We start from the raw sequence: 16,420 nt of genomic DNA on the forward strand, positions 1-16,420 counted from the left end.
TTGAGGAGGATTTGTCTTATCAGTGTAAGAATGTTGACTTAGATTCTAGGATAAGTGAACAAAAGAAAATAGAAGGTTTCTTATACCTTTCTTTGCCCTACCTGCATCCCACTGAAAAGTCTCTTGGGTGGGGGCGGTCTTGAACAATGTGGAATGAATGGGGCTCAGGGACTGCTGAGGAAGTGGGGAGTTGACCAAAGGAGAGCCTTTCACTCTCCAGTAGAGTCTCTTCTTTGGGAAGGGCAGTAGATCAGCAGTAGAACGTCTGCTTTGCATTCAGAAAATCCCGGGTTCACCTTCCAGTATCTCAAGTGACGGGTGAGAGAGACCCCCCCAGTCCGAAACACTGGAGAACCACTGTCACCTATTGAGCTAGGTGAACCAGTGCTCTGACTTGGTATAAGGCAGCTTCCTCTGTTTATATGCCACATGGTTCTGGAAAGCCACTCCCATCACTCTCTGGGAGAGGCTATTTGGGAGGATAAAGGCAGCTGCAGAGGCAAGGAGACTGGAGACTTTTCTTCTGTGAACTTTTCTTCCGTTCATTTACCTTAGTATATCATAAGCTGTCTTCGCTGTACACTTCTTTAAAAGGGGAAATGCAGATGCATTGAGCAATAGTTAAGGGTGTGCTTGATGGAAAGAATTTGAGGAACTTCCTGTGTTTCCGAACTCGGGGCACCACTTCGATTGTATACTAAATTTTCCTGCCTCGTCAGATTTCACTGGCTTGGTTCAGGCATAACCAAGATTTGTTTGGGAGGATCAGGAGCAAATCCTGTATACCTTCTCTCCACTTTCATGTTTGGCTAAATGAATAACTTACTGGTTTTCAGAAACGATAGCTGTGATTACATCTGAACTGGAAGACCACAACTTGCTTATGCCCTGTAAACGAGGATTAAATTGTGGAGGGCTTGGTTGTTTATTTGAGGGAATCAAAATAGTGCCCCTATAAATACTTTTCATGAAAGGGCCTTCTCTGTAGTGGCGCCCGCCCTGTGGAACGCCCTCTCACCAGATGTCAAAGAGAACAACAACTACCAGACTTTTAGAAGACATCTGAAGGCAGCCTTGTTTAGGGAAGCTTTTAATGTTTGATGTATTACGCTATTTTAATATTTTGTTGGAAGCCGCCCAGAGTGGCTAGGGAAGCCCAGCCAGATGGGCGGGGTATAAATAAATTATTATTATTAAGGCAGGCACTTTGATTACAGTCTCAGAGTTCCATGCATTAGGACTACCATGTAGAGGCTGTGCAAAACCCTTCTTGGAAGTCCAGTGGTACTTTGGGTTACAAACGCTTCGGGTTACAAACACTTCGGGTTACAAACTCTGCTAACCCGGAAATAGTACCTCAGGTTGAGAACTTTGCCCCAGGATGAGAATGGAAATTGCACGCTGGTGGCAGCGGGAGGCCCCATTAGTGAAAGCGCGCCTAAGGTTAAGAACAGTTTTGGGTTAAGAACGGAACTCCAAAATGAATAAAGTTCGTAACCCAAGGTACCACTGGATTTCTGTTCTTGAACACTTCTACACCTTAAATTTTAGAGTGCTCCTGAGTGAATCCAGTGCCAGCCACTTCAGAGCATCCGAATGGATAGGATAACTACCAAAAGCAGCACATTTGGTGCCAAATTTAAATAGCGCTAAAGGGAAACCATGCTTATAAATCAGCAGGAGTGCACTTGAAGGTTTCTGATTGTTTATTTGTAGTCATAGTCTTACGTGTCCCCCACTTAACATCTTATGATGTCCCGCATCTGATGTCAGGCAATCAACAAGTAGGCATTGCGGAAGGAAAATGATTCTGCAGGCCAGATTGGGAGGCCTGGTGAGCCTAATTAGGTCTGTGGGCTGGATGTTCTCTGCTTGGGACTTCTTGCCTTCATGGGTTGTGCACCCTGTTGTAGGAAACTTGACAGTGGCCAAAATCAAGATGAAACATGCATACCATGTTTTTACATGGCATGTTGCCAGTGCTATAGACTTAAAGATTCCTACACTTTGCAGATACCATAGTGAGGAACCTTTGCATATCTTCCATCAGCATATCCACTCAAGGGTTATGAAGGGAAGGATTGGCCATGACGGGCAAATTGCCTTCCAGGAAATCTCATTTCCCATAAATGATCTTACTGAGGAATCCCGGGGTTTCTAGAAAATGGATATACAGTGGTACCTCGGGTTACATACGCTTCAGGTTACAGATGCTTCAGGTTACAGACTCCGGTAACCCAGAAATAGTACCTCGGGTTAAGAACTTTGCTTCAGGATGAGAACAGAAATCGTGCTCCAGCGGCACGGCAGCAGCAGGAGGCCCCATTAGCTAAAGTGGTGCTTCAGGTTAAGAACAGTTTCAGGTTAAGAACAGACCTCTGGAATGAATTAAGTACTTAACCTGAGGTACCACTGTAGTTTGAAAAACACTGTGCTTATTCAAAGACTGCAACAATTACATTTTCACAAGGTCTGTTCAGGATTCCCACGAATTTATAAGTGTCTGTCATAGAGCATTCTTCCTTTGGAAACACCATTGCACATTTTCTTGCAAGCACTGCTATTTGATCCGTTTCAGAATCCATTTCCAGATTGCTGACCGGAGCAAACTATTTGGTTACTAGAAGAGGTAAAATTTCAAGTCTTCTGTGTTTCGGTTTAAAGTATTATCTGAATAAACGCAACATGGCAAGTATGGCAGGGGGAAGAGAAGTGCTATAAAAAGGGGGCTGATAGAGATAAATGGTTAACTGTATTGCTGGTTCTAGATTCAGGTAGGTAGTCGTGTTGGTCTGACGCAGGCGAAATATATTTTTAAAAATCCAGTAGCGCCTTAGAGACCAAATAAGTTTGTTCTTTGTATAAGCTTTCGTGTGCATGCACACTTCTTCAGATACAAAGATTTATATTGCTGGTGTATTTGCTATGTAATGTTGTCATATTTAATGTGAGATGGTCCGTGTGCTTTTAGGAAGGGAGAATTCCCACCACTGTAGCACTTCAGAGCTGTTCTTGCTGAAATTCTGTGGAACTACAGCAAATGTAACTTACCTGTCCCATGTTGAATCTGACAATTGTATGAGCTTGGAAGATATATAGGGTACCTTAACATAACTGAACAAACTGCAAATGTAAAATTTGAGTATAGTTTATTGTATCATTGACCCTCCAGTTCTTGACCATTGCTTTTTATTTTGTTGACATATTTAATAATTTCTTCCATAACAGATCTCAGGTCATGGTTCGATAAAATTAAATTTAAAACAATACAATAAGGAAACCGAGCAGCGAAAACAATGGCTGTATTACATTGCAAATTGGATTTTTATTTAAGTCTGAGCTGACAATTAATGACCCACAAATATGCAAGAAAATAACCATGTTTTAACTTGACACCAAAACATAAAAATAGTTGGCACCACCAGTGATATCTCAGAGGGGAGGACAGTCAGGGTACCACCATGGGGAAAGCCCTTTCCTGCATCCCCACAAAATGTGTGACTCCTAGATGTGGGACACAAAGAAGAGCCTCCTCAGAAGATCTTCAAACGGGTGGGGAACTTCCAGGCCACAGGCCAATCTTGACCTGTCAAACCATTTCCCCTTGCATTGCACCCATCTGTCAATCTGTTGGTGTAATTTATAATGGTGGGAGGCTGACGTTTAATTCTGTGTTGGGTGTGCACACCTTTTCCCAGCAGAGGAACAGCAGAATTTAACCCCAAGCGGGGTTAAATCCTGCTCAGTTTGGTTGTGTGCTCCTGTTCCCATTTTTTGAAGGCAGCTGCTGTGCGAGGGACTTCTCCTTTGCGCAGCCAGTGCTTGCAACATGCAGCCTCCCGCCAGCTGATGAGAAGGAGAGAAAGAAGCACTTCCTGGCCCTATGCTTAGGCTTCTTAAAGCGCCATGGATATGGCTGGCAGTGCCACTTGCACTGTGGTTCCCTGGCTGGCTGGCATTTGGGAACACCGCACAGGGGATTTTGCCAGGTATGTGGGACAACCCACATACCAATCATGTGATGTCATAACAGGGTGGTTGACCTCCAGAGCCTAAAAGTCTTAAAGTCTGGGAAGGACTATATAGTGAGACGTGCATCTTCATATATCTTGGTCTCAAGTGTTTAAGAGCTTTGCAAGTCATTACTAACAGCTTGATCTCAGACCGGAAGTGTTGTGGCAGCGGTACAAAACAGGTGTCTCATAGCTCTGACAAAAATGATTTTTTCAAACAGTGCCTTTTTGCAATTATGAAAGGAGGCTTTAAGATCCGTTTTATTGGAAAAAAAACCTTTAGTTCTGAAAGGCTACATTTTGAAAAGATTTCCAAACTAGGTGGCACAAACTAGGAGGATTACATTTTGCTTTGTGTGACTTTATGGGTTTTATTGTTACACGCAGTTCATGACCAAATCCAGAATTTCTTAGATACTGAAGGCTACAGTTCTTAGTATAGCCATATATAATGGACAAAAGATGCAGCATTTCACACGTTTTGTGAATCAGCTCAAGATTGAACTTCTTTCTTTGATGTAATCTGGCTGTGCTTTGAGTAGTTTGAGGAGGCAGCATATGGCCAACCTGCTTTTCTTTCTGATATGGCATGAGTTGCTCAAGACAACTCAGTGAACTTCATGGCTGACTGGAAATTGTAAACCACCCACAAGTCAAATATTGTGTTTACCGCACTGCGTTGACTCTGGTTAGCATGCATTTCATGGTCAGTTGTAAAGCAGGGGATGGTTAGAATGCAGAGTGTAATGCAAAGAATCAGAAGGCAAGAAGAGGATGCAAGTTTTCTCCTAGCAGAGCCTGCTTCTGGCTATGATCCTGGCCAGAAGAATAGCAGGCCAGGGGCAGTGGGTTAGGGTACGTGGAAGTTCTGCAGTTTGCATTATCCCCCACCCCAGTTTATATCTGGCCAACCCCTGTGCTTGAAATTGTTCTATTTTGTTTATATCTCCCTGAGATCTTTTCTTGCTGTCTTTTGATAGTCATGTATTTTGTTGATTCTTATCTAAACTACTGTAGCTTGACTTCAAGAACTCACAATGGTGCTGATGTGCACATTGTCATTGCCTTATATAGGCATGTACATGCCAGGTTTTTTTGTGTTTTTTTTGCCTTAAACCAAATCAATTTCCGTTGTGGTCATAGTCAGGAAGGCTAGTGGTAAGAAGAGCATTTTCAGTTTATGTCATCTCACATATGCCTTGAAAACACACACACCCTACATGCCTGCTTTTAATATTCAAGAGGAGATAGAATAGTATGTTTGCGACAAAGTCCAGATATCATTCTTGAAGAAACAACACACGACACATGACTTTTGGGTTTTTAGAAATGCCACCCTATTATCTTAACTATTTCTTTTTAAATGCAAAGTAATTACTATATATGAAAGAGCTGTTTGAACATACTTGTTTTTAACATTTTTTTAAATAAAGCCTTTTTATCATACATGCTAACATGTCTTCTCAAAAGTTTATTTCATTTAAATGAGAGGGACTTGTTCCCAAGTAATGCTGAGGATTGCAGCCTTGGTTGTATTAAGCTGAAATCAGTTGGGATTTTGACCTGTATAAATCCAAATCCAAATGAGTAATACCTTGTAATATCAATATACTATTATGCACTTGATGCATTTTTGCCCTTGTCTTCTGAGGAGCTTTGAGTGTTTTATAAAGGTCAGTAGTTCAGACATTAAGTATGGAAGAGATGACTTAGGAGTGATAGCAGTGCAGGAAACCATCGGTTGAAGCAGCAAAAAGTCAGTCACAACTCTAGACCTGCCCAGGCTAGCTCATCCCTTAAGCCAGAGTTGGCCAAGATTGCGTCAGGAGACAGAGCTTCTCTACGTCTCAGCAGAAAGCCAGTCTGCCTTGGAAGATGCCATAGAGAGATTTTTGAAATATTAAGCTGTGTACAAATACTTTTAAATAAATATGTTGATGGTGCTTCTGGCAATTATTTAGGACATGTTTTTTAAACACTAATGTAACCTTGTTTTGGTGAGACTTCACAGAACTACGTTGTGTCTCCTATTCCAGAAGATAGTCCTCCAGCTATGCCTCAGGGATTTTCATGCTCAGTGAAGTTCAGATTGTTACATTTACTATTATAATTCTGTCTTTAATAGTACCTTTGAGAATGTTTTGTGCTGGTTATTTTGTGTTGGAAATTCATTGGTCTGGTTTGACCGTAACAGGTAGTAGAAGTATTTCTTCATCTCACAGAGCATCTTGCACCACCTATTTTATGCTTCCTCTTCTAAATTAACTTAGCCAAACAGCTCTCTTTAACACAAGACTTTGCATTCTAAGGTGGTATTAGGATGCAATTTGGAGCTCAGTTATTTTCCAGTTAAACTTTTAAAGTTATTAAATAATTAAATAAATTTTCCCATTTAAAACTATCCTATGATTACTGTATGGTATACTTCTTGTTTCCATTTTAGGTGCGCATAGCAGCGAAATTTATCATCCATGCTCCCCCGGGGGAATTCAATGAAGTCTTTAACGGTGAGTTTTCATGCTACTTTCTAGCTCTCATGTTGATGGTTTCAGTTACCCTTTATGGAGGATTTTAAAAACAAACTTTTGAAAAAAACAAATCAAGATGACACTTAGGAACTTCACATTGCTTGCTCCCATGTTTCCTTTTCTGTGTCTATTAATATAATTTCAAGACTGTTAGAAGAGTGTTCCACTTCCTGTTTTAAAACTTATCAGCACTTTTTGCCAAACTTTTGCCAGGTGATCCCCCTGTTACATTACATAAAGTAGCTCTAACATCACTTGCTACTGCTAGAAATCTTTGCCAATTCGTTTCTTCTGTGGTTGGCATTGCAGAGTTATAGCCAGTTTGGGGGAAATTCCAGGAGCATTAAATACCTACTAATTTAATGCTAGGACCCAGGAAGTTGCTATTTTCCATCTCTGAACATGGCCGGTACCCTAAAACTGACAGTATTTTTCCACGCTTTATCATGACTGGCGTACGTGGTGTCTTGTAATAGATTACTTCCTCTCGTGGAAAACATGTATTTTCCGATTAGCATTTTCACCGTGTACTAATGCTCAGTATTTTTCAGATGTTCGATTGCTGCTTAATAATGATAATCTTCTCAGGGAAGGAGCAGCTCAGTAAGTATCGCCACCATTTATTGCTTCTTTCAATGTGTTAATGCTGAACGGATGCATTTATGGGCAGCTTTTAATAGGTTGTGTGAGGATGGGATAGAACTGTCCCATCCCCCAGCTTTTTCATTGTGTTCCTTGCTGATTGGTGCTTGCTCTGAAAGATTCAAAACAGCCTTCTCCCAGAAGTAAGACACATGTACACAATATGACTTTTTAGGGAGGGCCAGTGATCCCAGCCCCTAGGCCAGCAGCAGCAGGACTTAAAAGGGCAGTGTAATCACTGCTGCATGCATAACCCTGCGGCTCACACTGACAGGAGTAGATAAGGGTGAAGAGGCAGGAAAAGTATGTGATCAGATTTTATTCTGCATATAATGTGTGAATGGTGTTAAAGATCACTGGGAATCCAAAGGTTAGTGCACATTATGAGATTTCTGCACTAATAATCAACCTATATCTATTAACCAAATAAAATTAACTTTGTCAAATCTTAGCACAAACTGGATTTATTTTAATAAAATTCATAGTTTTGTTATACAGGAACACAACCTCTGAGCCCCTTAACACAATTTGAAGATTCATTAAGCACAATGGATGGAGGAGGCGGAAAGGATTAGTTTCTAAATTGTACTCTATATCGCTTGATGTTTCTTAATGTTGCAAAAAAAAATATTTTTACTTGAAGCTTCCTTTCTTTGTCTTTTTCAGTGCATTTGCACAGTATAACTTGGACCAGTTTACTCCAGTAAAACTAGAAGGCTATGATGAACAGGTATGACTATGGTTGAATTTAAGTTTGGTGTAATGATGGGTGGGCATGCTCAGTGCTCATTGGGCTGTGTTGGGGTTGGACTCTTTAGTACATACATACATACATACATACATACACAGAGAGAGAGAATATGTATAGTTCACTTTATAGCCCCAAGAGGCTCTCAGAGTAGCTTATGAACGATTCTCAAAATAAAATCACACTCAAACCTAATGCTAGAACAGAAGTTACATGGTGTCTATATGAAATCAGTTCGTCGTTGGTGTCATTCCATACAGTAGCTCCCACCCAAATCCTTTGAGGCGAGGAAGTGAGGTTGAGCAGCTCAATCTTGCTTTTTACTACTACTACTACTACTACTACAATTCTTGAGTTTCCCTCTAGCCAACTAATGCCTCCCTTTTTTAAAAAAAATATTGTTATTAAAGATTTCTTAGTTTACAAAAATACTTGCACTGTCTCTTTTTTAAGTTGTGTTTTCTACAGATCAGTTTCATTTGTTTTGAGGCATGAGTGTTACTAATACCTCCCTTTTGTGTGTATGGTGCTGTATAACTCATGGTGCTGCCAATGCTCATGAGGAGACACACTTACCTCTGAACTTCAGAGATAGAGCGAATGATTAAATATATTAGTTTACTCTTTCTCAGTGCACTGTTGTAATGACAATCCCACAACTTTATCTTGGTTTTTAAAAGAACAATGTGTCTTTCTTTTCTAAAAGTACCACTTTATAAAATGAAATGTAGAGTTTTTGAAGAACTGTATTGAACTATTCTGGTGTCTCAAAGAAACTAGAATTCCCAAACTAGAATTTGAAAACCAGTGTAATGTATAGAGCTGCTGTGCCATGTCTAAAATGTACAGTGCTACAATAATTTTTCTAATGTTCCATTCTTTTATTTGATGGTGTTACCTGTGTTTTGTATAATCTTACAGTTACCTTTAAACTCTTTGTGCAGGTTTTAATAACAGAACACGGTGACTTGGGCAATGGAAAATTTTTGGACCCAAAAAACAAGATCTCTTTTAAATTTGATCATTTAAGGAAGGAGGCTACTGATCCAAAGCCTCATGAAGTTGAAAATGCAATTGAGTCATGGAGAAACTCCATAGAAACAGCAATGAGAGCCTATGTGAAAGAACACTATCCAAGTGGTGTTTGCACAGTAAGTGTCGCAGGATCTAGAAATTGCTTGGGTAGGTTAAAACCATTATTTGGTCTGTTGGCTTGAATTCAGATATACGGGTGGTATACAAACATAATAAATGAATGAATTTAGACCGTGGCATAACTGTCTTACATTTGTGTTACAAGGTGTATGGAAAAACAATTGATGGGCATCAAACAATTATTGCATGCATAGAAAGCCATCAGTTTCAAGCAAAAAACTTTTGGTAAGTATCATATCGGTCATCTGTAAATTGGTTTCTTTTCTATTTTATTTTGCTCACCCCATTGAAAGTTATATTGGACTTCTGTTTTCAGCATATTCAGTGTTTAGAACCTATATTCATGGCACTAAAGCTATAGCAAGGGTTTGAAAACTCTGGTCTGCAGACAACCAACCAGTAGTCTACAAGCTTCATTCAGGTGGTCCACAGTATGCCTGCAAATATACAATCAGAAGTCATACAGCATTGAGCAAAAGTCATATAGCATTGCAATTGCTATAACAGTAGAGAAACTATTAAGTAGTTCACCACCAAGACCCTTGGCAATTTTCAAGTGATCTACGAGGGGAAAAATGTTTTGGGAATTACGGAGCCATAGTATTCAGATTTCCACTTTTGAGCACAATTACGCTCTGTAAAAATGAAAATGGGAATGTATTTGGAAAAATATTTTAGACAAACAGTGGGTTTGTGAAAAATGTCGTAAAATACGTTTCCAAAATACACAGGTATGGGAAACTATAAGTATTGCAAATTTGCAGTACTTATTTACTTAGATAGGAATCCATTCCCAAAATGTATTTTCAACACATTGGTTGGTTTTGTGGATTTCATCTCCTGTGCATGGAAATTGTGTTGCAACTTTCTGCATATTGTTTACAAACTAAGTTTTTCAGTTTACACAATTTGCTTTTAATATCCCATCAAAGCATCCTTTTTCATAATAGTTTTTAAATCTAAAGGACGTGAAACTCAATATTTTTATTCCCCACCAAGTTTGCTTACCTAAAGTTTTATTTCATTTAAGGAATGGTCGTTGGCGGTCAGAATGGAAGTTTACAATCACTCCTTCAACCACTCAGGTGGCTGGTATCTTGAAAATTCAGGTAGGCTGTCTCTAATTTACAGTGTCTGATTGATAAATCTCAAGTAACTCCCAGAACACTTTCTTTTTTAAGGTTTACATTCTTCATCAACGGTAATTGATGGTATTCAACACAGCTTACAAATGTGTAACATAAATCAAAGAAATGATTACACAATAGCAAATCAAAATTATTAGTGGCTTCCTGGGATGGATTAACTAAGAGAAATTATCAAATACTAAAGCATATTGTGTCAGAGCTATACAGTAAAACACAGCAAAAGCAGCAATATATGCATTAGGAAACCACTAAGTGCTGTCCAGAACTAAAAATAAACAAACCCAGCTTACACTCAGTCAACCAAATTTCCTTGGTGTCAGCCAAACTTTCTAGGGATGGATTTCTATAAATAGGGTACAACCATGGAAAATGTCCTTTTTGGTAGTTGTCCAATCACTGCCAAAGGCAAGAGTGCCCATAGAGAACATAATAAGAGTAGTGACTAAGTTGTGATGCTCCACGTATTTGTGGGCTCTTGATCACTGGCCCTGCTGGCTGGGGCTGATGTTTCTTGAAATATGAACAGCACCTGGAAGAACTGAAGTCAGATACATCTGGCCTTCCGTGATAATTTCAGTAACCAGGCAGATTTATTTGGAAGAAGTTGTATTCTAATCCCAGTCTATTCAGGACTTTATGGTTGAGAACCAGTACTTTGAGTTCTGCTGAAACAAATTGTTACATAACCATTATAGTGATGATTTATCAGTGAAACAGTACAGTGGGACCTCACATTACAGACGCTTTAGGTTACAGACTCCGCTAACCCAGAAATAGTACCTCAGGTTAAGAACTTTGCTTCAGGATGAGAACAGAAATCGCATGGCAGCAGCGGGAGACCCCATTAGCTAAAGTGGTACCTCGGGTTAAGAACAGTTTCAGGTTAAGAATGGACCTCCAGAACGAATTAAGTTCTTAACCTGAGGTACCACTGTAATTAAAAGCCTACACCTTGAAGTTCTAAGCATTTATTCCGCTAATCTACTTCTAAATAAATTGTTGTTACTATTTTCTTTTAAGTATGTAAAGAAAGAAAGGCAAAATCAGTAATTTTGGATATCAGGTTTTTCAACAAAATCTTCCCTTTACACTCCCTCTCTGTACACTCTGAACATATATATTCTGGAGTTTCAAAACCCTCTCCTTACTTCCCTCATCCCCCCCTCCCCCAAAAAGAAATGGAAAAAAAGCTAGAAGTGAAACAAAAGGAGCAAACAATTGAAACTGTGGTCCAAATTATTCAAATAAAACATGCACTCTATTCTGTGCAGAAACTCATGGAAAAAGAGACAAATGCAAGCACCTCCGTCTAAAGGTTGTGTTGCTTTGTTGAGAGAAGGTTTTGTCAGTGGAGTGGGAAAGGGAACTTGTTTAGGGCTTAGGGGACTTTATTGAGCAGACTTAGGAGATGCATGAGGGACTGCAGGGGAGGGGGAAATACTGAAAGGGCTTCCCTATTCAGCTGATAGAAGAAGCTTTCCATCAGCAGAATGACAGTGTTGGGTAGAACCATAAGTGCTAATTCTTACGCAACTGTATTTTGAATGGGGTGTAATATTGCTCACTCTTCCTAATACGCAGTGCTGCTTTCCCTATGCGGTAATCTTTATCCCGTTTAACTTTGTACGTAGGTTCATTATTATGAAGATGGAAACGTTCAGCTAGTGAGTCATAAAGACATACAGGATTCTCTAACAGTGACTGTGAGTATCTTTCTTTTGTAGGAAACATTTTTAATTAGTCACATAAGGTGGAATCCAGATTTAAATGTATATGTGGCAAGCCTAGTTCCCCTGAAAATTTGCTCCCAGGGGCGGAGGCTCTGCTTAATAGGATATTTAGTGGTGCAGATTGAAGGGAGGAGTCCTCAAAAAAACAGGGGATGGCACTTTCTATGTGTGGGAGTTATTCTTGTGGAAAGGTGCCTGCACCTCGTTTTCACGGATTCCCCTCAGACCCCAACACCATAATACAACTGGTTTTGAAAGCCCCGTTTCTTAAAATGGGGGAAACCAGATAGCCATGAAGAATGGGGTGCTCTGTTCGAGAAACGAAATACAATGCCCACTTCAGTATGCGGAACTAGATACATTGGTGTTTTTTGGTTCGTACCTGCATGATCTATGGAATTCATGCTCGGGAAATGAAATGGCTTTTTGGGTGGCTTCATTTTGATGCAAAACTAGCCCAAGTCACAAGACTTTAGTCTATTAAGAATGCTGTGAATTGAAGACACAAATCAAATCCATTTGATTTGGAAACATGGTGATTAGAGGAGCAACGCTAGTGGAATTTACAGCTTCTAGAGCAGGCTTCCTCAACCTCGGCCCTCCAGATGTTTTTGAGACTACAATTCCCATCATCCCTGACCACTGGTCCTGCTAGCTGGGGATCATGGGAGTTGTAGGCCAGAAACATCTGTAGGGCCGAGGTTGAGGAAGCCTGTTCTAGAGCCTTAGTATTGAGTTTAAGTCATAGCTGCTTCAGGAGCCTTGCTGGAAAACTAAGCAAATCTCTGAAACAGAATGAGAGCTGTGCTAAAGTACCATGGTCAGCTGTGACACTTGTGCCAATACTCTTTCTGTGTCTTTACTATTTTCCAGCTAGTGCATGGTCCTATGTTGGGGCAAAGTACATAATCAGGCTCTTGTTTGGCAGATCAAAGAGTAGAATCTCAATACAAAATCTGCCTAAACCAGCTCTAGCCTTCTACGTATGCATTCTAATACGTAATGCAGAAGGGGCAGTTGGCTCCTTGTTTATGAGCTCAAAAAATGGAGCTTTAATGAGTGTTGGATTCTTGAAACCTCAGCAAGAGAGTTGACAACCTGCATAGAGCTGTCCTCTGAGTGACAACAAGCTGGGGAACAGAAACCGTAGTTGACTTGAGCTTCCCTTCCCTTCTCTGACTTGTCTGAAAAAGATTCTTGACTCGCTTCCAGAAGGGAAGTTTAAAAACTGCAGAAAGTCCCGCAAGGTCCACTTCTGACTAGATGAGAAAGCATAGGAAATTAGTATTGAGCTTGTAAGCCACCAGTAAAAAAACCTCATGACAAGCACCCCCACAGATGACACCTGTGTTTTGCAGATAATACTGACAGGTTACAGGCTTGTTGCAAAACACACAGAGAATGTGTAAGCCTTTGAATAGTGGGGGAAAACCTCTGTAATTGTTCATATTCATTACAATGTCTGAAATTACTGTCTTCAGAAGATGATTGTTTCAGTGCAATATTTTTTAAAAAATCCCCTTTACCCTAGAATGAAGCCCAAACAGCAAAGGAATTTGTAAAGATCGTAGAGGCTGCAGAAAATGAATACCAGGTATGTAATAAGTCTGCAACATACAATGTAGTTACTTTCCTGAATCTTTTTGACAATGTTCTCACTACAATATGTGTTCAGGAGCAGCCAGAAAATGGGTGGAAATCCTTAGTGGCAGAGAAAGGGCAAAGCTTTGCTGGGTATGTACCTTTCTATACCCACTTAATAAACGCATATACACCCTCTTTCCGAGGATTTCAGAATGTGAGTTCAAATACTTAACACTCAAAAGGCCACTTCAAGTAATGGGCATTACTATGGGGCCTTACTACTTTTTAAAGCCTATGGATAAGGTTGTTTTTGTTTTTAATTAAATATCTGTGGTTGTAGAAAATGCTTGTCTTAAATCAGACCTCTGAACTGAAAACATTGTGTAGTCTGCAACGAATTTCAAAATTTACTTTTTGGGCATACCCATTTAGAATACAGCTAGTTTTGTTGATGGGAAATGAACCTGTTCACCCCCGACATTGTGTTTCCTTTTCCTGGAATGGATTGAGGAGTTGCTTGGTTCTGTTCTCTTCCCCCTCCTTGTTTTCTATGTGATGAAACCAATTCAGTTTAACACAGCAAGGGCATGTGTAATTAATTCATAAAAGCCAATAAACAGGTGTGCATTTTTTATGCGAATATGCTCCCCCCTCTGTATTTTCTTTTGTGCCTTCCATAGTTGAAGGATGTCAAAAGTAAGATTTCTAGCTAATTATGTTATCCATATTTAATTACACCATCTGAAGCACATGTGTTTCTTATATCAACGTCGAAATAAGTTCCTTCAGATGCGGGCTGGTTTAGTTTTTGCAGGTTAGTTCTTGTTGTATCTGTTTTCACATCAAACTGTGTATTTCTATAATCTACATGTTCTTTCTTTTCCGTGAACAGACTGCTATCAGCGAAAATTATCAAACTATGTCGGACACTACTTTCAAGGCCTTACGACGACAACTGCCAGTTACTCGCACAAAGATTGACTGGAACAAGATCCTTAGCTACAAGATCGGGAAAGAAATGCAGAATGCCTAAAATGAAGGTTGCAAAGCTGGATCCTTTCGGTGTCCTTGTATACAAAATTAAAGTGATTGCAAAGGTATTCGGAATTATTAAAGTCACCCAGTCAGCATGGGCATTTGCCGTTGAAAATCACTGTACGTAGTTTGGTTAGAACACAGGCTTAGCTAATTGACCATTTTACTTTGTCCTTTTGTTTCTCCTTTAAAAGGTTACAAAAAAATCAGTGTAGCTGAAAATGTTGAGAGCTTCTGATATATTTAGACTTTTTTTATAATGATGACATGCCTATAGTTTTCAGTTCAATTAAAAACAATTTGAGAAATGTTTTTTTGCATCTGGTGATCACTTGTTGCTTCGCTTTCGTGCAAAGGGCAGCTTCTAGAACACAGTTCCCTAGAACAAGTTGTTACTGGACATCACCAGTTTCACATTCAACATGGATTTTAGCCATGTGTATTGTTGTAGGAATAATTATCCCTCCACTGTATGAAAGCCTGCAGAAAGCATTCTATATCCAAACCTTTTCAGTTACTTAGCTAGCTAGGTGTTAAGTTTTTTTGTTTTGTTTTTTTAAGAAAAAGGCCAAGGTCTAATGCTGTTTTTAAGGTGTTGAAATTAAACATAGTGCTTATTTTGGAAATGCATTTAGTGCTCTATTCCTGACAGCTGTTCAAATGAGATCGGATTCCATCAGTCCTCAAGTTAATTTTACCATGCAGCCACAATTGTATTATAACAACGCATATTGTAATATATATATAATCCTGTACTCGTTACTGTGTCTGCCAGTTTTTTTCTCTTGGATTGAACTGTACTAAAATTCAATGTGACATTAAAAAATGCAAATTTTCTATTTACTTATGATTATTATTTCGAAACAAAAATGAGCTTAAAGAGCAAGGGGCAGAAGATGAAAATAAATAAATCCTCAAATTTGGGGGAGGGGGCCTGTTGAAACAACAGTCTTCTGGCAATGATGAAAAATCACCAAGGTAGGATCCAGATGGATCTCCTGGGAATCCACCGCCCAATCTGGTGCCTTCCAGATGTTTTGTGATGTCTCTGTCATCAGCCCTGGCTGGGGTTGATGAGATTTGTAGCCCAGAAACATTTATGATTTTCTCAACTTGCTGTTTATCTGTGCACTTTTTATCCTCTGCTTCCTTAAAAGCACCTCAGTGTGAGAAATGGATAGGACCATTTTTTATTTTGCTTTCTTTGATATATACATTTGGTCAGATACAGGGCATAATTTGGAAACGCCTTGGGAATTCCCAAAAGGAGGGGTGAAGGAAAGTTGAAATGAGGTGGAAAGGTATTCTGGAGCAAGTATGGCTGATTATCCCTCTTGGTCATCCACCTTTGGCATTATTTCCATATGTAAATAATGCCCATGACTAAAATGTGCAGCAAGTTTTATGCACCAATGGAAGATTCAGCCTTCTCTTAAATAATGATGTACTACATAGAAGCCTTTTTTGAAACACAATTTCTAAAACCTGTTTAGAATGTGTAGCATAGGCTATGGTGTGGAAAATTCCACTAGGTGTTTGAGCCCTTGGTTGCGCTCGTGTAACGTAGCTCCAAGTTACCAGTGTCTAGGAGTATGAACTTTTCAATCCACCCCCAATCCTTTATTGCTGCAGGATAAGTTAATATTGAATGCATATGTTCCCAGGACAAGAGAATATAAGAGGCATGAGAATCTATGTCTACATTTCCTCTCCTCGTAGGTGATGTAAAACAAAGAAAACATTCCAATTTACAGATACTCCTAATACGGCATGGATGAATAACCTGCTGTTAGGTAACTAAAATTTTAGCAGAAGTGTTTCACAGAATCAACAGCAA

At 39.5% G+C, this 16,420-nt stretch overlaps 1 protein-coding gene across 1 annotated transcript; it reads left to right on the forward strand.

The window, feature by feature from the left end:
• On the forward strand, nt 1-15,426 carry CAPZA2 (capping actin protein of muscle Z-line subunit alpha 2). Its single transcript, XM_083463851.1, has 12 exons — nt 1-984; nt 1,199-2,178; nt 2,419-2,629; nt 6,457-6,520; nt 7,093-7,144; nt 7,850-7,913; nt 8,876-9,082; nt 9,232-9,311; nt 10,117-10,195; nt 11,866-11,937; nt 13,496-13,558; nt 14,441-15,426. The coding sequence occupies exons 7-12, from the start codon at nt 9,038-9,040 to the stop codon at nt 14,579-14,581; spliced, it is 480 nt and encodes a 159-aa protein (XP_083319977.1). The 5' UTR covers nt 1-984; nt 1,199-2,178; nt 2,419-2,629; nt 6,457-6,520; nt 7,093-7,144; nt 7,850-7,913; nt 8,876-9,037; the 3' UTR covers nt 14,582-15,426.
• The last annotated feature ends 994 nt before the right edge of the window (nt 15,427-16,420 follow it).

This window comes from Podarcis liolepis, assembly GCF_965112155.1.
Source record: "Podarcis liolepis genome assembly, chromosome: 10".
NCBI lineage: Eukaryota > Metazoa > Chordata > Lepidosauria > Squamata > Lacertidae > Podarcis > Podarcis liolepis.